This window comes from Acomys minous (genome assembly GCF_964271855.1).
Source record: "Acomys minous genome assembly, chromosome: 6".
Lineage (NCBI taxonomy): Eukaryota > Metazoa > Chordata > Mammalia > Rodentia > Muridae > Acomys > Acomys minous.
This window is the reverse complement of record NC_140487.1, coordinates 33,053,790-33,078,772: the sequence shown is the minus strand read 5'-3', so window position 1 is coordinate 33,078,772 and position 24,983 is coordinate 33,053,790. Positions and strand designations below refer to the sequence as shown.

The following is a 24,983-nucleotide window of genomic DNA, read 5'->3' as shown; positions in this document are numbered from 1 at the left end:
TGTTTGTACATGTGGGAGTTTCAGTGTAACATTGTATGAAAAGCATGGCATCGTGGCTCTGTGGCAGTGGTAGCTTGTAGTATCAAGTGTTCACACAGCAAGGACCAAGAATCCAACAGAGAAGTCCAGAACCAACAATGGGTATACTCTTCAAAGTCTAGTGACCTATTATGCTAGGTGGCCTACCTCCTAAAAGCACTGTAACCTTCAAAATGGTGCCACAAAATAAAGACTTGGCCATCAAATCATAAACTGGTAGAGGGTATTGTAGAGTGCAGCCATAACACCAAATACCCTGGTCACTTCCGTTCTTGCTCTAGGTAGGAAAAGACCACCATCTATGCTGAGCCAATTCCATCACTGGACCCACAGTCCACAGTCTCTAATTGTAACTTTGTAACTTTACTTTACATTTAGCTTCTGTCATGTAAAAGATTAAAACAAAATAACCTGTATCCTCTTTAACTAAGGCAGAAAATTTGCTGTATTTCCACCATGATAAGTTATTATCTTAATAAAAATAGTTACTGTAGAATAATATTTGTTATCTGGAATAAAATTTAAGCTGCTGCTGGATTTGACTCTCCTGTCCCATCTCTTGGGAATGTGTCTCCTACAGCACTGGCAGACCTTCAACTAGTTCTTTTCCTGGGGATATTTTGTCCTTGTGATCCAAGGGTTGTGGTTCCGGGTGGGTGCCACCATGCTGGGCTTACATGGGGTTGAAACTGAATACAAATGATGTCTTACATGCTAGGGATGTACTATACTCACAAACGGAGCTACTTTCATGTACCCTCCTTTAAAAAAATAACTTTATTTAAAATGTGCTAGAGATGAAATTTCTGAATCATGAATTCTAGTTTTTTTCTGTTGTTGTAACTGGATTTTTACTACCATAATTTGTTTTAAGAGATGATGACTATAACCTAAAAAAATAACAAGACATTTTTTCTGAAATGCCCATGTTAGCTGTAGACAGTGTTAATCAGAGAGCATTAGTAAACTCATCATCTGCCATGTCCCATTGCCAGTACCTAATAAACTCTCTGGAAAGTCTCTTGCTTAATTATTTTACTCAATATTAACTGAGGTAATCCTCCTCAGGAACAGTCATAGGGGAGGGGAATAAGGGAAAAATGGGAGGGAGGGAAGAATGAGAGGATACAAGGGATGAGATACATTGAGATGTAACAAGAATAAATTAATAAAAAATATTATTTCAGAGCTTGTTTAAATTTAATGATGTTACTAGACGCAGATCTTAGCACAGTGGATAGTGGCCTTTGCCACACAGTGTTTCCAACTTATCAACAAGACATACAACTAAGAATCGATGCAGTAACTGGTAGGGTGTTTCATATACTCACACAGGAAGAGCACCCAGCACAGTGCTGGCAGGGAGAGGAGTTTCCAGAGAAGTAGCCATTGTATCAGACCAGAAAGGATCAGAAGGCAGTTGGAAAGCCAAAACTCCACAGCAATTAGAATTGATACTCAGATGCAGAATATAAAAAAAGATGGTGCGTGTGTGTGTGTGTGTGTGTGTGTGTGTATGTGTGTGTGTTTGTGTGTGTGTGTATGTGTGTGTGTGTGCGCGCGCACACGTGTGTGTGTGTGTGTGTGTGTGTGTGTGTGTGTGTGTGTGTGTATGTGTGTGTGTGTCTGGGGGCAGGATTTAACTTATGTGAATCTTTGTATTATTGATATAAAACAAGGGTTACTATAAACAGATCTCATATAGTGCCTGCCAAGCCAAGCAAACTTTCCAAAGTATCCCAGCTCCCCTGTTTTCCTTTGCCTTGTGTTCCCTTAGTTTTTATCTCTCTCTCCTGGGAGGTCATGCGATTTAGACACAGGATCTGAGGTTGCTCTCTTCTGTCTGATGCAGACCATTCCTCTAAGAGTGTAAGGCTTGGAACAAGCTTCTCATCCCCTTTCCTTGTTCAGTTTCTAAATCTTAAAACCATGGGCTTTTTCAGTTTCTATCTTGCATAACTGCCTAGATTTCATCCCAGGATGGAGCACTTAGAATCGTGCCTGCTGTGGTCTATTAAGTTTGAGTACTGTTCTTCATTTAGGTCTCATCATTCTAATTTCTTCCCAGTCCCTGGTTCATAGAAAATTTCAAGTGTCATTAGAGTTAGAGTTGGAGGAGGAGGAGGAGGAATATAATCAAAACATGTATGAAATTCTCAAAGAACTAATAAAAATAGACCATTCTTATATTATAAAAAATGAAATATTATGTTTTTGCATGACAACTACCTCAACACTGTGAGTACATTTGTAAGCACTTTGTGTTAGTGAGAAGTAAAATGAAATAGTGTGTCTATGGCACATTTATTTTATCTATTGTTCATTGTTCTGCTCCCATTGACCTTTTCACTTGAAGTCAAATTAACAAGAGGTCTCTGTAACAGCTGAAGTATAGCTCTTGTATATAGGACATGTACACATAGAACATAAGATATATTTGTTAGATTGTGTATTCTTCTATCCACACAGACTAGATAGTTGAAATAATTTCATAGATTATTATTTCCAAGAACTCAACATTGTACCTAGAAAAATTCATAGAACAGAATTTGTCATAGATGACTTCCCAAGTGTATAGCAAGTGGTCTTTTTTTTTTTTTTACTTTACTAATTTATTCTTGTTACATCTCAATGGTTATACCATCCCTTTGCTCAACCATGTTCATAGCAGCCTTATTCATAATAGCCAGAACATGGAAACAGCCTAAGTGTCCATCAGTAGAAGAATGGATAAAGAAACTGTGGTACATATGCACTATGGAATACTATTCAGCTATTAAAAACAAGGAATTCCCAAAATTTGTGGATAAATGGATTGAGCTAGAAATGATCATAATGAGTGAGTTAACCCAGAAGCAGAAAGACTCAGATGGTATATACTCACTTATATCTGCATATTAGCCCAAGGGGCATGTCCCACGAAAGCCTTCACTTACCAGGAAACTGAGACAGAGGGGAGGAAATTCTAGTGGGACTCTAGATGAGAGAAGCATGGGAGAATGGCAAAGTAGAAGGATCCAGAGGGTCCTAGAAGCCTACAAGTAGAACATTATGATAGGCAGATTTGGGCACAGGGGTCCCGCTCAAACTAAGGCACCAGCCAAGGACAATATAGGCGGTAAACCTTAAACCCCTACCCAGATCTAGACAATGGACAGAACACTCTCCACAGTAGAGTGGATAGCAAGTGGTCTTAAAGAAGAATTAATAATGCCCATGATTGATATTACAGCATAATAAAATTATGAGAAAATGTAAGCATGTATTGAAAATTTTTATCACATAAGTTTTAATTTTCACAATGGGTTTCTATTTTACCTAAGGGAGAACAGGGTCAAGTGACTAGGCTGAGACTCTTTAGAAAAATCAAGATGACATTTTTGGAAACTGGATATGCAAAAGTATCTATCTACAGTCTACATATTCTCCCTGTTCCATTATTATGAATTACATATTCACATCTTCTTGAACAAAGTTTCAGGAAACTCGGTAACATTGCTATGGCATATTATTGTGATAAAAGGCAAGACACAATCAAACATGTATCAGTAGGGAAATGTATTCTTTAGAGAATGAAGGAAAATTGTTCAGTTTTTGCCCAATTATTGAAAGAATAGCCTCAGGAGACCATCACTTTCCACAGCACTGCACTTCATTCTATCCTTTCCCTGGTTGGCCATCACAATGCACATTTTTCTGGTTTTTTTACCCTCAAATTTTCCAACAGATTGTAACTAGGTATTGCCATGTTTCATCTCCCTCTTTTAAGTTTTGTTAACTGGGTGAAATATAAAATTGAAAATATAAGATTAAGGCCCGAGACATTCATGGTAATGGCTTGCAAGAGCTCTTGTGGAATAACACGCAGAGATCTCAAGGCCACTGGTCCTCAACCTTCCTAATCCTGTTGTCCGTTAATATAGTTTCTCATGTGGTAGTGACCCTCACCCATGATTATTTTCACTGTACTCCACAACTGTAATTTCACTACTGTTTAAATTGCAGTGTAAATATCTGTATCTTCCAATGGTCTTAGATGACTGCTGTGAAGGTTGGTCTCCATAGGTTGAGAACCACTGCCCTACAGTTTTCTGTTGCTATGACTTTTTCCAGTCTTTATGGAAGTTCATATCTACGAATGTCATGAGAGTCAGTCACACTGAAAACATCATGTCATTATGTATTAGTCTACCCTGGGGCTGGTCTAGCCTGACACTTCTCTAGAGTGCTTGATTTCATAGTCCATACAGACATCAGTACTTTCTGCACCTCTTGTCTCTGCCGCAATGTTCTCATTCTAACTTTTCTAGACACAGATTTGAAGCTTCAACTTCATATGATCTCAAACCCAGATGCATATATGTAAAAATACAACAGTCATATTTTATTGCATTCCTTATTTTGCATCTATTTCCTTGATTTCTTAAAATAGGTCAGCTGTTTTTCAACTAGATATGGTGAAGAAATGCAAAACCACGTCTGTATTTACACAAATTATGTCTTTAGTAACTAGAATTATGCTCGATATACAATTGTTGTTTAATGTTCTTTACCAAATGAATGATTGATAGTAAGGACAAATGAACAGAGTGAACTATTATTAAATTATTCAGGAGAGTCCATAATTTTGATACTAGTTTCATTATGATATTTTTCATGATTCAGAGCAAAAAGGTTATATATATACATATATATCATACACATATACATATGCACATACACATACATATACATACACATATACATATACATTACCAAAATCAATGAAATTTCCTTACTTGACTCTTTCCATTGAAGTCCATTTAAGGCAATCTAATTTGCACAAGTGTTGCACTGCACATTTGTCAATATGCATATCTCCTTTGATTGTGCTTTGTTATTGTTTTAATTAACAAATGTACTATTCATCACTGTTGACTTATTTATCTACCACATGCAGGCTCATGACTGATTTTTCACCAAGAATCTCAGGAATAGTTCCCATGGTATCTGGGAGTTACTCCAGACACTCACATTATCATTATTTCTGCAGCCTGCTGAGAATTCTGCAGGTTGGAGCCACTTGGTACAAGATTTATTGGTGACATCAATCATGAAAAGTCTCTGCATTAAATAATGAAAGCAAGGCAGGAAAGTTTAACCATTCAGGAGCTCTAAAGTTACAGATGCTACAAAAATTCCATTCCGCTCACATTTACATTTCAACCTTTGTCCTGCCAAGGATTCTCCAACACCACTAGTTTCAGCTCCATCTGCTATCAAGCTAGGTCCATCTGAAGACAAACTAGTTGGTGTGTGTGTGTGTGTGTGTGTGTGTGTGTGTGTGTGTGTGTGTGTTTCAGCTACTTACTGTAGGATCTTTGCCAGCCATTTTGCACTCTTCAACTTTGATTGTTGATGCTGGCCAGAAAACCTGCACAAAAAGAAAATTAAAGTTTGTGTAATCTCATTCAGGTACATATAAACCCAATATTCTTCATTTTCTTTTGACTCCCTGATTTCTTTAAGTGTTACTATCTATTTTTTTTAAATTATCCTTGTATCTTCTGAATTCAAGTTATTGAACTACTATGATATTATCCCATTTGATTTTTGATTATCAAATAAAATTTTCACTAACAAAACCTTTTCAGTAACACAAGAAAATTTATAATGGTGTACTTAAAGAAAGTATTTATAAATATAAATGTCCAAAATACAATGCACATTTAGGCTTTTGCTTTTACCAAACGCTAGTATCATTGTAAATTATGTTTATGTAGTTATCTTAGTTTAATACCACCTTTGGTAAGCCATGCAGCCAGACTGACAGATTTCCTTGGGCCTCCATGTTCCTCAACAATGCAGCACAGGAAGGGAAATCAGAGTCTCCCTGAAGCACTGTGCTGGTATTTAAATCACTGCTGTCTTAGATCACATCTGGCAGAGATATATACTTTTTGAGTTGATGGCATTTAATATAATAAGTGCAAAGTTTCCTGTCTATAATAAACTTAGAGTAACTTAGAGTTACTTTATTGGTGCTTAATTTTGCTTTCTTACTGTAAAAACCAACAAAAATGTAAATTATGCTTATTCAACCATCCGTGCAACTGATAGCTGTATTCCCCACACTCTGCATTACACATAGATAACATGGTACTTTATTTCCTTTACTCTAACTAGGCTTTTCATGGTAAACTGCCCCTCAACACTCTCCCTTTCCTTTTGAATACATGAATATACAAGAAGTGTTTTTTTTTTATTCATTTGAAGAGTTTAAACTGATTTTTAAAAGTTTTGAAACCACGTAGGAGGAATTGAACTAAATATCTTCTTCAGTTGAGAAGTAAAATGTTACATGTGTGTGTGTGCGTGTGCATGTGCATATGCATGTGTGTGTGTGCATCCATATGTCTAGCATTTTCTGTTTATCTAGTCCTATATACATCATTTTCGATGTATTTGAATTCTTTGCAATATGTATACTGTCAAGACTTCCCTCATCAAAATGATATACTTACACTCAGTGGTTCTTGACTGATATTGTTGATATTCAAGGACAAGATGTGGTCTTTGCTCCCCACATATATCCGGTCTTGATCTTCATCCATTAGCAATATCCTGTAGTCTAACTGGTGGTGGGACAGGCTGAAGTACTCAGAGGTCTTGGTTTCTCGAAGCTCTAAATAATAAACAAGAAATGTTAAACAGGATTAGTTGAATCTGTAATTTTACTGAAAATTCATAGATGAAAGTTAACCAAAAAAAGAAAACATAAACTTTTCTTCTTTGATAATAATTTTTCCAAAGTGCTACTTAATATCTTTAGGATAACCAATAGCTGTCAAACTAGACCTAAGGCCCACTAGGTAAAAGGGAATTCGTAACCATTACTATAAACTTTGCCACCTGCTGGTGGTTGGAGAAGCCACAGATTCTAGAGGAGAATCTCCTAACACCATTGCTCTAAACTAATGTAATTTCTACAGGATTATAAAATATTTAGTATAATTTTAATTTTTCTCCTTTTTTGAATAAGCTTTTTGCAACAGGTAGAGAATACTTCAGAGATCCACAACTGGTCAAAATGTTGAGAATAAATGTCCATATGGTCTCAAGTTGGGCCAGGCATTTATTGGACATTCCCTCAATCTCTGCTCTATCTTTATCTCTGAGCATCTTATAGTCACGGTAAATTTTGGGTTGAAGATTTTGTGGGTGGGCTGACCACCACACGAGAGAGCCAACCTCTGACACTCAGGTTTGTAGCTTCCCAGTGATCAGTGACTCATACTCATTATGCTCCTTTTACGTTGACTATATGTATGTGAGCAGAACTTTAAGCCCAAGAAGGCACTGGGACAATAAGAAAAGTCAACATTCATGATACATGCAGCTTTCTCTGCAGAGCAAAAAAAAAAAGCTCCTTTGCAAAACAGAAGAGTTCTAGTCAGACTTTCCTAAAGTCCTATGTTCTTGTGATGATGATCTTAAACAGTGACAAGCTTTCAAAGTGAATTCTTTCTAAGGCTTCTGATTTCTTGACACTGATTCTCCATTTGTAGGCATGGAACACAAGCCATTTTCTAGAACAGTTGTTAATGTCTGCTTTGGCTTACAGAAAAATAAAAACGTAGATTCTTAGAGGAAGTCAAGAATCACATCTAAGAATACTCAAACGTTCCTCACGGCAGTTCAAAGCAGGCACAGGTTTGGCCAATTTCGTCAGTTCACCAGAAGTGGTGATTGCCTGTCCTGATGTAGTTCACGCACTTTTAGTCAATATAGAATGATAACAAAAATAGCATATTTGGCTGTGTTTAAAAATAAACAAACTAACCTTCCTCTCTCAGTGAGTTACAGTTAAGTTTTTATGATGTGTGTCGGTGCATAGTAGATTACTTCTTTCATCTTACACTTTCATGTGATGGGGCATTATCAAGAGAATCCAAAGCAGGAATGTAAGCCAAGGACTGAGGTAGGAACCATAGAGAAGTTCTGCTCACTTGGTAAACGCACGGCTTACTCATGGATTGCTCAGCCAAATTTCTTTTTAATTTTTTGTGTTTTGATTAAGTATAATTATATCACTTCCTCCTGTCTTCTCTCCATCTCTTCTTATGTCCTCTTTCAACTTCTCCCATGCACATCCAAACGATAGCCCCTACTTGTGACTTTTATTGTAATATATATATATATATTACAATATATATATATATACATATACTCACATAAACATATTGCAATAATAACTTCTAATGAATGTTCCCAAAAAACAAATAATATGTGAAGACATTTAAATTGAGCGAAACTGTTAAAATTCCAATGATAGTAAAATTAGTAATAGTAATATTAACTTTGGATTGGCAATACAGGAAAAAAAAAACATGGAGTATCACAGTTGATGGACTACTTCACTATCAAAACATCTGCATGTTTTTAGGAACCTTGATTAGGCTTCCTTAATAAGTGTCCTAACTTTTGGAGGTACAGTCCTTAACTGTCACCTTCTCATCTGCCTAATATAGTATATATATATATATATATATATATATATATATATATATATATATATATATATATATATAAAATACAGTGTAGATGGCTTCGCAAATGCCCTCCATTTTCTCTCTCCTTCCCTCCCTCCTTAGATTCTGTCACCAATCTGCATTAACATGGAAACAAGCATGTACTCTTATCTGGGAAATAAAACACTGAAAGCAATTTGCAGTGCTCCTCTACCTGTTTCATCAGAAAACAGTCATACACGAGACTCAGTGCCAGAGGCGGCAGTAACCATATCCACTCAAAGACCTTTCTGGTCGGAGGCTTTTATCTATCTGCTTTGGCCATAAAGAGTCTTCAAATTTAATTGTCTGCAGCCCATTGGCAGCTGACAGCTGCTAACCAAGAAGACTGACTCCACAGGTGTCACTTCTGCGATAGAAGCCTGGGGAAATGACTGACCTAATGCTTTGACTACAGTGAAGAGAAGAAGTTGCCCACTTGAGTAAAAACTGCCTCTAAATAAGTAAAGAAAGGGGTTGCCCTCAGTTTGTTTTAAATGCCAATAATGACAGCATCCTCTTGTACCTCAGGGACACTGCACTGTTTCTCAGGCCGTGCCGAGATGGACGGGAATGAGCTTGGCTGAGGATACAGCATATAGGGTTAGAAAAGCTAAAAACCCAGTGGCTCCACAAAGGGCAGCACAAGTCTCCAAGTTCCTGGGAAAATCTCCTGGGAAAGAACATTTTAAAAAAATACATATTTCTGCCCTGATAAGCACATTATAGTAGATGTCCATGATGGAAAATTACTGTAACGCCATCTAGGCTAAGGTTCTTTCAGAGAAACTTTCCAGAATTATATGCTTACCTAACATTTGCATGCTCAGATGGACACTTCTGCATAATAGAAATAACTTGTGAGCCTCCAGAATTTAACTAAAAGTGTGAGAACAACAGGGTCCCCTGGCAAGATCTCTGCAGAGGTTAACATGATATTCCAGCAATGAGAATATGGATCAGTATTTAACATACTGTGTTTGTTAGTAAAACAGTATTGCTAACACCAAGAAAGGCAATTTAGTGTCGAGGGGCCTTAAGCTGTAATGTTAAAGATTCTTTTCATTAAAAAATTTCATTTGTATGTTCAGACATGTGATCTTGGTAGAATGCACGGGGATCCTTTTATCAATGGCAAACGTTAGTTAGTCATGCATCCTGAAAGAAGTTATTTTACCAAGAATGCTACACAGCCTTTGGTCTTTTATAACAGTCCCGACTGGGTAAAGAATTACTGCACTGAAAATCAGTTCCCAGGGCTCTCTCAGTAACTGTTACTTGTCAATTATTTTTGAAGCTCAGGCTATGTTGTCTGTTTATTTATTCAGCACATATTTATAGCCTGTTTAACACTGTAGGCTAGAGATGTCACTCAAATAGATGAACCAGGTAAGAAGATAAGCTTGTGTGACAGTTTAAAACCTCACCTCTGCTCTATTATTTTATGGAGCTAGCCTGCAGAAAGACTCTTGGGAGAAACATCTACTGAGCCTTGGGCAGAAAACACAGGGCAACTTTGAAAGCTTTTGGTGCTTTTCGCTTCAGAGGAAGTGATTCTAACAGGATAATGCTCTCTCCTGGATGTCTTATCTTAGATTTTTAAATAGAGGGGGCTTCATGTTTCGTCCTCTCCTTGAGGCTCATGTTTTGAAGCTGGGTTAACAAGAGAAGTTTACCTGTCCTTTTAGGAATAACCAGTAGATAAGGAGCTGAAAGGGCAGCTCAGTAAAATTACAGTTCTTAATGCCTAATGTAAACAGAGAGCAGCAGGCAGGTTGTTAAAACCACATTTGCTCAAAATTAACAGCCCTAAATAGCAGCCATCTGTGGGCTCCTCAGTAGAGTAAGGAACTGAGCTTTAAACACACACACACACACACACACACACACACACACACACACACACACACACTCCTCTCTCACTTTCTATTCAAAGCTTCTGTATTCAGCCCCAGGTCCCCCCAAGTTGTTAACATTCAGGGACTCTCACTGGTCATCCTAAGCAAGGTCACAAGAGTGGAATTACTTGCAAAGCTAGTATAGTTCTTAATCTGTGAGCAGAACCACATAGTCCCCTGTCTTCCTAAATTTAAAGACCGCTCATTTGGAGTTCTGGCATATTCTCATTCTGCACAGGAGTCTGCACAGAACTAAAGATGCAATAGAAATGTGGTCTTGAATTTTCTCTGGAAAAGTCAGAGACTACACTACAGTCACCTGGCACCCAAGCGTGCCACAGCTTAGTGATGTGATGCACTTCTCCTTATCCTATGCCAGGGCCCCGAGGCTGGCTGCAGACAGTATGATCAGGCAGTTTTCATCACACGATTAAAAAGGTTCTTTCTTCTGTTTATTGATGGATGAATAAGATTACAGCAGAGGAACTAATGCAGCACATGCATGAAAAAAGGACCAAAGGAAACAATTCTGCTCAGTGAGTCTGGCCAGGGGAAGGCAACGGTGACGCAAAATGGATTTCCCAGGCATTGCATAAGGGAGATTAGCAAACATACAGGAGCCTTTATGAAGGAGTCTTACTCTAGTTTGCCACAGACAGACCCAGGCTGTGACTGTTTTTCCAGCATAATTGCCAATAATGCCCCTTTGATTCTCAGAACATTCGTGGTCTCAATGAAAGTTATGTTCTTACTGTACTTTAAAGTTCCCACTACCCAACTGTGTCAAATGGCATTCTATTACATTTGGAACCAAGCCCAAGACTTTAACCTGGCCTTCAAGGCCTGGTGTGAGCTAGCTCCATTACCGCAGTAAAATCTCAGTCCTCACTCCTAGTGTACTTTCTTTGTATTCTTGTCCTTTTTTTTTTTTTTTTTTCCATCTGCAAACTTGCCTTGTTCCTTTGTATGCCTCAAGGCCATGAAATATGTTATTCCTCTTGATCACAGGATTCTTCCTTCCATTTTAACTATATTCATAACCAAAATAAAAATCTGAAGATAGTTTCAATGAGGTTGAGTTGTTAAAACTGACTTGAGTAGTTTTCAGATCAGAACCGGTCTTTGAGTTGCTGGTATTTCTTTATTTCCCTTTGGGCTTTTCTCTCTTGCAGAACTTTTGCAAAGGATCAGAATGCCATGTTTGGAAGTTAGAAGAGGACACAGTCCCTGATTGCTAAAATATACTTTGTTTCTTGGATAGCAGCTAACCTGAACTTCCGGTTTCCTCAATTAATTAATTTTACTCCTCAGGTCTCTGATGGTCTTGAAGACCAAATAGTTTAGTTTCACAATTAAGTTTAGTTTTTTAGGGGTTAAGAGGATTTTAGGTCTAGGTAGATGTATTAAGTTCATAGAGATGAGATATAATAGATATTAAGTTACATTCAGAATTTTAGACTCACTGAGATAGGAAAAGGTTTTCTTCAAGGTTGTCAAATACAAATAGCCAAAACACTATGAATATAACATGAATAAAATTCCTGATTGCTCTGTGGTTCTTCTTGCTATATGTAGTTTATTTTATATATGTGTAATAATATAAATGTATATGCAAAAAAGAAGAAAATATAAAAGATTTCAAATATGAAACAAAAGTCTTTGTCCATTCATATTGGGTTTTTTTCTGCTTAGCCTATTAAGGTACTTTAATGTGTGTAATCTAATATTTTGGTCATGAATCAGTAAAATGAGAAAGTGCCATCCATCAAGTTTTAGAAAATTAATGATCTTTATTAAAGAAGTTATCATTATGAAGAGGAAGCATGTGTCTGCGGAACAGAACATGGGAAGTACCAACGTTACAGGGGGCTGCAGTGGATGGATGCCTAATTTTGGCTTTCACTGATCTCTCTCTCTCTCTCTCTCTCTCTCTCTCTCTCTCTCTCTCTCTCCCCCCCTCTCTCTCCCCCCCCCCCTCTCTCTCTCTCTCTCTCTCTCACACACACACACACACACACACACACACACACACACACACACACACACCTCATATCTTCAAAGCAGCATCTGGAATTTTCTAGAGAGAATGATATCGTTTGGAGGGATGGTTACTGTTGTCAATTGGCCACAATCTAGATCAGCAAGGGGACATGCTCTGCGGTGCATTTGAGGTGTTATACAGAATGGGTTGGCCTCTGGGCTTGTCTCTGAGGGACCATCTAGATTAGGCTAATTGAGGTGGGCTGACATGCACTAAAGATGGCAGTACCTTACTAGGGCTGTGTTTCCCCACAGAACTAAAGGAGAAAGCAAGCTCATCAGAAGCATCCATCGTCCTGCCTCCCAGCTGTGGGGGAACTGTGACTAGCAGCCTCCTGCTCTGACTGCTATGCCTTTCCTGAAACTATGGCATATTTCCATTTCAATTACAAGTCAAACAATTTGTCTCTTAATTTTCTTTCTATCATAACAGACATTTGGTAACCAGAATGAGCTCTTCTGTTTCCTGCAGCAATAAAATTCCCATGAAATCAATTCAATCTGCATTGATTGTAAGTACCAATTAATAAATAAACATTTATTTATTTATATCATTAAAGAATATCTATAAGTCCAATACCCTTTCTATTCCTCTATCTATCTCATAGGACTGAGAAATATTTCTAAAACCTTTTCTTTGAAATACAGTTATAGCATTAAAACTGTGCGTTTTCCTCAAGATTAATGAAGCTACGACACAGAACAAGACTTTTCCTTTTTCTATCAAATCCATATTGTAATTCTGCTGTATGCTTCAATTCAATAAAGAGCTTTAACGTCTGACTTTTCTTCTAAGCTCACTTAGGAAGTTTGAAAAAAATGAACCTAACAAACTTTAGGTTCCTCTTTGGGGAGTGTACTGTCAGGATCATTTGAGATAAAGAAGACTCAGTTCTCACACACCTTCAGAGACGCTTAGCTGGCAGGAACTGACTTCTGGAAGAGAGACTCATATCTGACCTATTCCTGAACTGTAGGAGGACGGCATGGATGTACAGAGTCATCAGCACTCATCATGGCCCTCATTCAGAAGACACCTGCTTCCGCGTCCCCATTTTAGACAAAAACATAGAAACAAACCTGTGCGAGAGAAGCACTTCCCTTGAAAGTAGCATTTTATTGCTGTGCTGTGGACACCTCTGGAAGAGATGCAGTGGAGCAAGGTATCCCAAGCAACAGTGGTCCCAAGGTGACCAGCAAAGTAGAAACATAATGAAAGACACACAGACGGTTGTGTGGTGGAAGTTAGGAAGAGCGTCAGTGATTAGTTCTCTATTAAATATAATACATTCTTATTATATCTGCTTCTATATAATCTTAGAGATTTGTAGAACATTTATTCATACTGTTATTTTTAGGTGGAATTACAATTACAAAGAAGATCTTGAAGAAATAGTGCAAAATGTGAATGTTAAAAGTCCTTGAGTACCCCTACCCAGATCTAGCCAATAGGCAGAACATTCTCCACAGTTGAGTGGAGAGTGGGGTCTGACTTTCACACGTACTCTGGTGCCTCGTATTTGACCATGTCCCCTGGAGGGGGAGACCTGGTGGCACTCAGAGGAAGGATAGCAGGTTACCAAGAAGAGACTTGATACCCTATGAGCACATACAGGGGGAGGTAATCCCCCTCAGGCACAGTCATAGGGGAGAAGAATAAGGGGAAAGTGGGAGGGAGGGAAGAATGGGAGGATACAAGGGATGGGATAACCATTGAGATGTAACAAGAATAAATTAATAAAAAAATTTTTTAAAAAGTCCTTGAGTAGTAGGACAAACTTAATGACAGAGTGTGTGTGTGCGCGCGCGCACTCACGCATGTGCGCACGCGCATTGGGAAGGAATGAGAACTGCACCTGAGTTTTCTGGTGAACAAAGCCCTTGAAAAGAAACATGACTCCATTTCCTTCTACTTTCCACTCTGACAACATTAGCAATCCAGCAACGTTTCCCATTCGTCTATTACACATTTCCTTCTAGTGGTTTGTTTTTCATTATTTGAGTTAGGCCTCCTTGGACACATGGTAACTCTTGAGTTGGAACTTCAAGCAAGATGATTTCATAGCCATAAAAGCAAGAGGTCTCACATGCTATGTGAAGTCTGCCCAGTTTACGTTTATGAAAGCCTTTAGTACTTCTTGCCATGGGTCTCTATACACAAAGCCTGACTTTATACATAATGTATTCGGCACTACATAATAAATTATTTTTTGAAGTATTTCACCTTTCAACAGATGATACTTGAGTCAATGGATTACTTAAAGAAAATGAAAGAATGAATGAATGAAAGAAATTAGGTGCTATCCTCAAAGAAGACAGTCTGGGAAAGACACACACACACACACACACACACACACACACACACACACATGCATGCACACACATACACACACATACACACACGCACACACACACACACACACACACACACACACACTGTGAACAAGATAAATCAGAAATACTAGAGAACAAACACTAAGACTCCCTAAGTACCCAGAAGGAAACGGTTAATTTTTCTTCACTCAACAAATATTAGCTGAGCCACTGTCAATATGAAAGCTCACAGTATTAAAGGAATAAATGGAGTAAAAGACAAAGGAGTTTAAAAGCAAGGATGGCTGACTTTTACCAGGGCTCTAGGAGTGTCTGGAAAACGGTGACCTGAAGACAAATATAAGCCAATCAAGTGAAAAGTCTTTCTCAGAGAGCACGCAGAGCTTGCATAGAACCCTGACTGGATGAGAAAGAGTCAAAGGCTGGTGTGTTTGGGATTGACAAAGATAATAGGATTTCTCTGCAGAAGCGGGAATTCATCAAAATGCAAAAGAAAATCTACACGTTTCTTGACTTTCTTGACTGCCACAAACAGCCTGTGAAGATTCAAACTCTTAAATGTCAAACTTAGGTTGCCGAATTGTTTCCAAGTCACTTGAGGTATACAGACTACAGTAACACGACAAACCTGAGAGGGTGCAGGACAGTCACGTATAAGGACTAATGAAGAAACTGGAGGAAATTGCTTTTTGATGAACTATTAAGAGCATAAAGAATGTGAATGCTAAGATTACTGTATGTCTGCTGAGAAAAATATACATAGGAAAACACTGGAAGAATCTGACCTATTAATAATTTTCTTCATAATTTGATCAACTGGAAATGAGGGGTACCTGAGAGGTCTTTCAGGGTTCTGTGAGTTCAGAAAGCTGCAATTACTCTCTGATAAAGGCTCAGGATGTGTGAGCTTTCTGTTCAAATCACTGTGGGTGCACATATAATTTCTAGCAGGCTCCACTTGTATGGCACCTAGCAGATGATTAAACTACATGAAGAAGGAAATGCAAATTACTGACTGGAAAGAAGTTACATACTGCCAGCAATTCTCTATCTGTAATTCCTTCAGAATGATGGAAGACCACCCAGATTTTATTAAGTTAAATTACTCAGAACTGAAGAACCCGGCACCCCCAACCACTGCAAATTCTTGAACTACTGTTTCATTTAATGCCTTTTAAAGCCCATTTTTAACTTGAGTACAGGAAAAATATAATAAACTGAGTATTTCAGGATCTCAAATTTAAAAGGCCAGACATTATGAACAAAGAGATATGGAGATATTTTCACTAAAGTGACAGCTATATTATCTAAATATTATTCAGTTCAATGAGACTCAGTGTTTAGCCAAGTTATTGCACTTGGCTTCAAAACAAGACACAAGTTTGGAGAGCGGCAGAGAACAAGTTCATTTTGTTTTAAACACATTGGTCAGTCTTCAATACACAGTCCTGTTCTGTTTTTCATACTGTCTTCTGTTTGTCTCTCCTGACACAATCTAAAATGCAAACTCAGTGACTATAGCAGTGTTCACTGCTTAGTCCTTAAGAGTGCACTTCAGTGTCTTTTGATTATTTTCAAGAGTGTGTATACATGTGTGTATGTATGTATGTATGTATCCATACACATACACACACACACACACACACACACACACACACACACACACACACACATACATATTTGCTCTTTAAAGCATACACAAGAAAATTCACTTTCCTTCATGCTACACTGGAAAGTCATTGATTTTTTCCCTTTCATGGGATGGTATCTGATATGGTAGAGGACATCAATGCTACACTTCTTTGTATTTGCTCTGGAAACATAATATTTATCGTTTTTTTCATGTGATTCAAGGAGAAAAGCAGAGTGCGAGACTCAAAGTTTATTTTACAAAATGCTTCCGCCATCATGATGTAAACATGAGTCATGACTGTCTCTTTAATTTTTAACATACAATTGGAAATAAAGTGCACTCAAAAGTGGTGGATATGCAAAAAAGGATACGGCAAGTGTCAGAAATTTTAAATTTAATCTGAATATTAATGAATCAAGGTCATACATTTAACTGACGTGTGGAGATGTATTTCATTGACTTATAGCCATTTTAATCCATTAATCTTAAAAGGCAAAATTATTTTATTAGTCAAAATAGCATCTTTAAATAGCTGAGATGAGGTGAAGGACTTTCTGCTAAACCATTTGGTGATGTAATGGGATTAAGACCAGTAAGCCACCTTGCTGGTGCAGCCAGAGGAAGAGCCAGATAAATTTCCCGTCAGGCATTTGCATCTGGCTTAATTTCACCAGAAACAAACATTTGGTACTTCCTCGATGTGAAAAACACTGCAAGCTTTGTTACTTCAGAAATATCAATGTGAAAATTAGAAAAACTGCTTTTTAAGAAACACTCATAAAAAATTAAGTTTTAGACAATCCAAGTTTAAAAATCAATGTACTCAAAAGCACACAGATAAATGGATTTTGTTTCTAATCTAATACATTTTCCTCGAACAAAGTCTGGCTTTTGAAGTCAGATTTATCCTCAGATTTGGCTATTCATTTGGCTAGCTATGTGGCTTGAGCCAAGTTATTCTAACTGTGGGTTCTTAAGCATCCCTACCTGAAAGATGAATATAGTCTTCTGTGACTATGGAAGCAATAGAGTGCGAAGCTAAGTGTGAAGGACTTCAGCCTCGTAGCTGTTCAATTATAGTTGGGGATCTTCACATCAAGTTAGGAGTTTCAGTTTTACATAAGATATTTCTGCATTGTTCGAGTTATAAAGTAGTAATGTAGAATTGTTTTAGTATTATTCTTACTATATAAAAGCTGCAATAAAAATGTCTTATCAATACAAATAATCATAACAGCTCAGAATTTTAACAAAAATAGTTCTTATTTCCAACATAAGAGTAAATGAGAAAAATAAAAATAATTTTCTTTGATTTTATACAATATGCCCTGTATTGATCTACCACTCACATAATCAAATTTGTACCGGCAATTGACACATATAAAATACATATATTTCCTAATAGCATTTGACAAGCATTGTCTTATCTAATAACCACAATGTTCCTACCATCTTGGTCCCACAAAGTGCAGATATCTTGGAAAAGCAAGTTCCCTTGTTCTTTGTGGAAGGTGAGTCTGACCAGACTCACCCAAGGGGCTTGATTTCCTTTACTAGCCTTGAGGGTAACGATTTTCAGATTTCAATGAAGATGAGATATGCAAATGGCTATAAGATTTCTTAGGGATTAAAAAACTCTTTCACAAAGAGTTACTTACATGATCTTTTTACAACTGTTTGTTGACCATATCAACCTAGCTTGAGTATCAAGGTCTCAAAGTTGTCCTACGTATGCCAAGTTTTTTTTTTTGTTGTTGTTGTTGTTTTTATGGGACTCAGAAGTTAGGGCTATCTACTTGAGGAGACCACCCCAAACCCTCTAATGCAAAGGAAGCATTCTAATAATATTATCTATCACAATTGTATTTCACTATCATGAGCTATTTCTGGACTTAACTAGAATTCATTTTACATATTTGATTTGAGGTAGAATTGGGGCCAGTGAGTGACTCGCAGAATGTTCATTGGAAGTACACCTTTGTGAGCTGTGGTAATTGAGCTGCATATTTGAAACCAAGATCCATTAAAATTTGTGAAGATCAGTGATAATTTACTGTTGACAACTTTCCTCATTCCCTAAGGAAGTTGGCAAGAGTCTCCACCACGTGTGAGATGAAAACAGGACAGTTCCAGAAGCCCCTGTAGACAGTGCAAACTTCTGCACTGACAAGCTCTTTACTCAGATGTGTTCCTAAAAACTGTACATAGAAAATCCATTGAATAGTCCTTGATGTGATCAACTATTTGAGTTTCAAATCTATTTTCCTACAGAGTATATAGTGTTTATATTACCCTAAGACACCCTCCCCTGTCCCCGCTCTCTTTACAAAATTCTATGTGGCGAATAATCCTCTAAATATTACCAGTAACAGTAATAGACAAAATGTTTTCTCAATATTTCTCCAGATGACTCTGCATGAAGTATCATCTCTCTTTACTATAGTCTTACAAGGTATAGAGTAGTCTACTATGTGTGCCCTGTGGACAAGGTGCACTCTCTTGCATCAACTAGCAGTTACTTTGGTCTCTGGTCTCAGAAGCTTAATTTGCTCATTGTTAAAGTAAGCATAGTGATATTATCCATCTCTCATGCCTGAATTCTTGGCTAAAGTAAGCCAACAGGTTAAAGCAGAACAGTTGCAGTTGCGCTGTGTTGTCCTGAGCACTGTAACTAACTACTGTCGTTACCCTCATACGCAAGTGTGTTTGTTAATCATCCTCAGAGTGGTCAAACGTTCTCAAAGTCAACTAATAATGTAACATGACTGAGGAGAGAAAATGGAAAAGGTGTCTTTTTAGCACTAGAACATACTACTAGGACTGTCTAGTAGGGCTATGCAAGGCCATTCTGACTCTTCTCACTGTACCAATCCCTGCAGAACTCCTGTTCCCTGAGTGTCACACACTGTATTCATATTATAGAAAATAGATTCCTTTATCCATACCTGTAGGTCAATTTAAAATGCAAGGGACTTTATTTTAGAACATCTCAAATACATTAAGGGACTATTGAAAATTGTTTAAACTAACCTTGGTAAAGTCTTTAATTTTCTGTTCTATTTGGGAGACGGGCAAGGAAAAGAAACCAGAAAGAGCTATTTATCACAGGACCCAGTGCTGTCTGACATTTTTCATTTAAGTTTCCAGGCAGGAAAGTTAAGGTCAAAGCAGTGTAGACTACTGTCAGATGGTCTGTGGTGAAGGGTAAATATTTTGGGTGTCTTTGTTTCAATTCTGTAGCACACAGTAAAACTAAATTTTTAGGTCACTGGAAAATTCAAAATTCAGCCATCCAAATACAAGCCAAAATTTCTTAACCTTGGACTTGTTATTTCTGCCAAACTACTATCCATCTTCTGAAAGTATGTCCCTTTTCCTATACTTGTTGTCTATGGACTGGTGACAATAGTGGCACTGTCAATTGTAGAGACCCACTACACTTGGCATAAAAGTTTTTAGGTTTGTCTTTCTCTTTCCTAGAGTTTTATCAGCAACTTCACTTAGAATTCTCTTCCTACTTGTCAAAGGAGGGAATACAATTTTAAGAGACTTCTAATTATTTATACAAATCTGAAACTGTTAATACTGACCAGATTTAAACAGAATTTAAAATTTAGTCCCAATGTATTTATTTATTTATTTATTTATTTTTTGCTTATTATACTTTACTCACATTACATTCAGATTGTCTTCTCGTTCTCACCCTCCCTCTTTCTTCTACCCTATTCCTCTCCCCTAGATCTCTGACAGGGGGGCCCTCCTCCCAAACCATCTGGCCACAGCCTATCAGGTCTCATCAGGATAGTCTGCGTCCCCTTCCTCTGTGTGCTGGCAAGGCCACCCTGATAAGGGGCAGTAATCAAATCATGGGCACCAGAGTTCATGTCAGAGGCAGTTCCCCCTCCTCCCCTGTGGAGAATTAGACATCCATCGGCTATATCTGAACAGGAGGTCTAGGTTCACTGCATTGTACTTTCTTGGGGCAACAATTTATGCAGGCCCCCCATGTCCAGATCCGCTGGCCTTGATGTTCTCCCTGAGCAGCTTCTGACCCCTCAGGGTCCTTCCATCCCCACTGCAATTCTTCCATACCACTCTCAGCACTCCACCCAGAGTCTGACTTTGAGTCCCAGTCTCTGTCCTGATCCCCCGCTGGGTGGAGTCTCTCAGAGGACATCTATGTGGGGCTAATATCCACTTATATGTGAGTATATACCATGCATGTCTTTCTGGGTCTGGGTTACCTCACTCAGGATGATCTTTTAGGACCCATCTCATACTAAGACATTTATAGGCAACAGGAGAGACAGTGCATGCTTAAGGTTGAGCATATCTTGAGATGCCATGTTCTATCCCGCAAAGTACTGACCACCCCCTATACAACACAGTGTAGCAACTGTCTGCCTGTTAGAGCCAGCTTTGTACCATTGGTCATGCCACCTAAGCCTCCATTTTAGTTATATTTAAATAAAAAAGTTTGACATAAACAACAACAACAACAACAACAAAAACAAGATAAAGTACATACCAAAGTTTTACTGTTGTATATTTCTATCATCTTAGGAATCACTAAAACATTATTTAAAACCTACTATAATATAAACCTTTAGGTTTTTAAAATAAATTTTAATATATTTTATTAATTTATTCATATTACATCTCAATGGTTATCCCATTCCTTGTATCCTCCCATTCCTTCCTCCCTCCCATTTCCCCTTTACTCCCCTCCCCTATGACTGTGACTGAGGGGGTCCTCCTCCCCCTGTATATGCTCATAGGGTATCAAGTCTCTTCTTGGTAGCCTGCTATCCTTCCTCTGAGTGCTACCATGTCTCCCCATCCATGGGATGTGGTCAAAGATGGGGCACCAGAGTTTGTGAGAAAGTCATACCCCACTCTCCACTCAACTGTCAAGAAATTAAAATAATTTTATTTATATTTTATTCCTTGATTAAAATGTTCTACATACATAGAGTATAATGTTTCCTAAGTTGCTCCTATATTTACTCTGTAGATATGCAGAAAGCCAAATAGTGTAAAAGTTGATTTTTCAGTGATAACTTTACTGTCTTCATGACTCCACAGACACTGAATAAAACTAAGCTCAGTCACGTCAGTGGGCAGACACTCTGCTCCACTCTGCCAAGTACTCATTCCTTAGCATGGCTGTGGAAAAATTCAGTACCCCCTTTAAATTAGACTAAAATAAATTCTCAATCCCCTCTGTTTTTATAGTTAACGATGTTTTTATTCTTCAAAGCATTAAGATTTTATTTGTCTGTAATATCTTTAGAAACAGACAAAATGCAGCGAAGCCAAAAATTTTCCACAAAGTTAACTTTCTTTTCTCCATCATTTTTTTTTATTTCATTATTTATTTGGTGACTCTTTCTTTTCTTTATAACTTGTGAAGCCATGGACTCCATAGAAGATTGTCATTTCACATCTTATGTTTGCACTCATATTTCAATGTTGGGTAAAATTGGTTGATGACAATTTTCGCTGCAGAATGTAGATCCAGGAGGTCTGGGTTTTTTTTTCTTTAAATGTGGACATTCTCCCATGAAACTAAAACCAGACTTTTACACAGGAGTTGATAAGTTCACTTACAAACCCACCTCAATCACCTTCCCTCGGCCTGTTTCACAGCAAAAGCTTCTTAATGCAGCAGTTGCTACTGCCATTTAATCCTGCTTTTGAATGTCATTGAAACATCATTTTACAGCTAAGCTTCTAAATTTAACTTAAGTTTGTCTACCTAATTCTGTCATGAGTGGATAATTGCTCAATTTTCTACAGTGTAGGAGAAAGTACACTAATCTTCTTTACTTTTCTTCAGGAAAAAAAAATAGAAGATTATTTATTTGACCTTCATTGTATAGCGCTTATAATGAGATTTTTTTCCACTTAGAATTTCACACCACTGAAGTTGCAATGTCAACTTTTTCATAATGGCTGAAATTAATTAAATGTTATGCTTTTGCTGAGTAGATATATAAAAATTACCATTACGGAAAAAAAATACTGTCTTTGACTTTAAAGGCTTACTATTTCACTTTTAAGTCAGTAGACAGTACAATATTCTATCAATGCCTCTCCATCATGAATAATAAAATGTATTTCCATAATGGTGGGAGCTACTAATTGTAGTAGAAATCACTTCACCTTTCTAAGAGAGATGCTCAAGACAAGAAAGATGAACAGATGTGGGGATACAGGTGAAATATGATGAGTTGGTGAAAATACACATTAGAATTTAGTTTCTGGAAGACAAGTATGATAAGGACTGAAATGTGAACATTTGTACAACAAAGTATCTAAACTGTGATACAGAAGACCCTTTTCATGGTCCTGAGCTAGATGAAAACAATGCATATAGAGAAAACAAAGGACAGAAGGAGAACTCTGTGCCTCTATGGTTCGGTGTGGCTTGCTTCCTCACACCTCTGAAGCCCCAAATGCATCTATTAATATTGTCACGTGGAGCTGCCGGAGCAGCTAATGCAAGCACAATGGACAGTGTCTCTAGACTGGGGCATTTCTTCATTGAGCTACTAACAGACACATTGCCGTGGCAATAGATGAGCTCCTAGGTCAGAGCCGCTGACCATGTGTTGCCAGAAGTTCCCATGGAGAGACAGGACCCTCTCCTGTCCCAGCTCTCCACTGCACTGTTACACAGGACAGCTTCATCCCTGGCCTCATTCATGGCCTTTGTCTTACCTCCTGTTCAGTAGCTTGTGCCACTTGCTATTCACAAATATATTCGTGGGAATAAAAGAGAAAAAAAAAAAAAGAACTAGAGAGAAAATTTGTTTTTGGTATCCTGTCAGTGAAATATAATGTTATATTATTTATAATGAAAACCCAAGTGTACTTTGAAGAAGCAATTTTTGCTCTCACTCATATGGTCTGATAATAATTATGAAATTATAAAGAAAACTGCTGAAGGGACACGTTTGTGTTTTTAGAGAGGGTTTTTTTTTTAAATTTAAAATATACAATCTGGATGTAATGTGAATAAATTATATTAAAATAAAGGAAAAAATAGACTCTCATCTCTCTTATTATTATGCAACATTGTGGCAGCTCAAACAAAATGCTCTGAGCTAAAACAACAGAAAGCCTTTCAAGAGTTTCCATCTGTCTGTCTTTGGCTGAGGTGACTTTTGGAGGCGACCTTACATGAATAAAAAAGTAGATCATGGTGTGTGTGTAAAAAGGGAGAGCTTCTATTCTCTCCTTTGACCTTGCTTTAGAGACCCCCCCCTTTTCCTATGCTACATTCATGGGCTGATGTTCAGGGATGGGATAGGATCTCCTCTGAAAAGCCTGCAGCCCTGGGTTGTAACTAAGTTCCAAGCCCACATACTGAGCTAGAAAGGAACCTGTTATGTGTCTGCTTTGAGTTAGTCCAAAGTTCTTGGCTATGGCAGGGGGCACCAGTGTGGGAAGAGGCCACCTAGTGTCTTTCAGCATAAATGGTTTCTCAATTCTGGTACATCAAACTTTTTTTCCCCAGTATTTTAATGGTGTGAAAGTCACAATCACTCAGTAGAGAGAGCGCTTTGCATTTCGAATTCCGATGGTTTCCTGGCTACGGATGTGTGGGATGTGTGGCCTAGCTGTGCAGCTCGAGATCTGCCATGTAACCGTGAGGTTAAAGGCACCTCTGCACTTCCATTTGAAGTATGCTTTGAGTTACATAACTTTCCAAATTACAGTTTAAGTGTTCTGAGCATGTTTAAGTCAAGGTAGGCTATGACCTGTAACGTTCATCAGATTGAGTACCTTCAACACATGGGATACACTCAACTTCCGGTGAGGTTTCGTATGCACCCAGTTCTTCAGTACGCTAGCACTAATGTTGTAATGTCTGGTCAGGTATACTGATGCTTATCAGCTGGACAGCAAGTAGGCAACCATTGCGTCGCTGGCTGGCCATTTATCCAGTTTTACACTGCTTTAAGTGAAAAATATTTTGTCCAACACTTAAAACCAATTAAGGAATACCCGAGACACAGCATACTATTTGCTTAAAATATCTACTTGAAAGATCAAGAAAAGCATGGTACATATTTTCTAATAATGATAACATTTCCTATTTTCATATTTTATTACGGTCGTGCTTTGAAATTCTTGGAATGTAGGCTTACTGATAGAGCACATAGTTTTTAAATGTAGATAAATGTGAGACATTATCAGATGTCCTGTAGACACTCTAAATGCCTCTCAGATGCTCACGTTTTACCATTTTCTGTTGTGTCTACTGCAGGGGCATGCGACTCTACAAATTCCCATGTAACTTTTTTTTTTTGCACTGGACTTATAATACATATGTCATGTAATTAACAACTATTTAGTAACAATATTTCTGCGTTTTCCTGCTTACAAATCATGTCATTTAACCCTTACATTAACATCAAATAAAGGTTGTAACATCATCAATAGAACACAGCACCATTTTTCCATTGTGGAGGGCGACAGAGT

General features: G+C 37.8%; 1 protein-coding gene across 1 annotated transcript in view; it reads right to left on the bottom strand.

Moving 5' to 3' along the window:
* The window catches only part of SEMA3C (semaphorin 3C), a 159,575-nt gene that overhangs the window by 78,148 nt on the left and 56,444 nt on the right, over positions 1-24,983 (bottom strand). Inside the window, exons 3-4 of the mRNA XM_084787253.1 lie at positions 6,543-6,703; positions 5,390-5,452 (exon numbers count right to left, since the gene is read on the bottom strand). Of these exons, the coding sequence (XP_084643379.1) occupies positions 5,390-5,452; positions 6,543-6,703 (224 nt within the window). The remainder of the gene's footprint in view (positions 1-5,389; positions 5,453-6,542; positions 6,704-24,983) is intronic.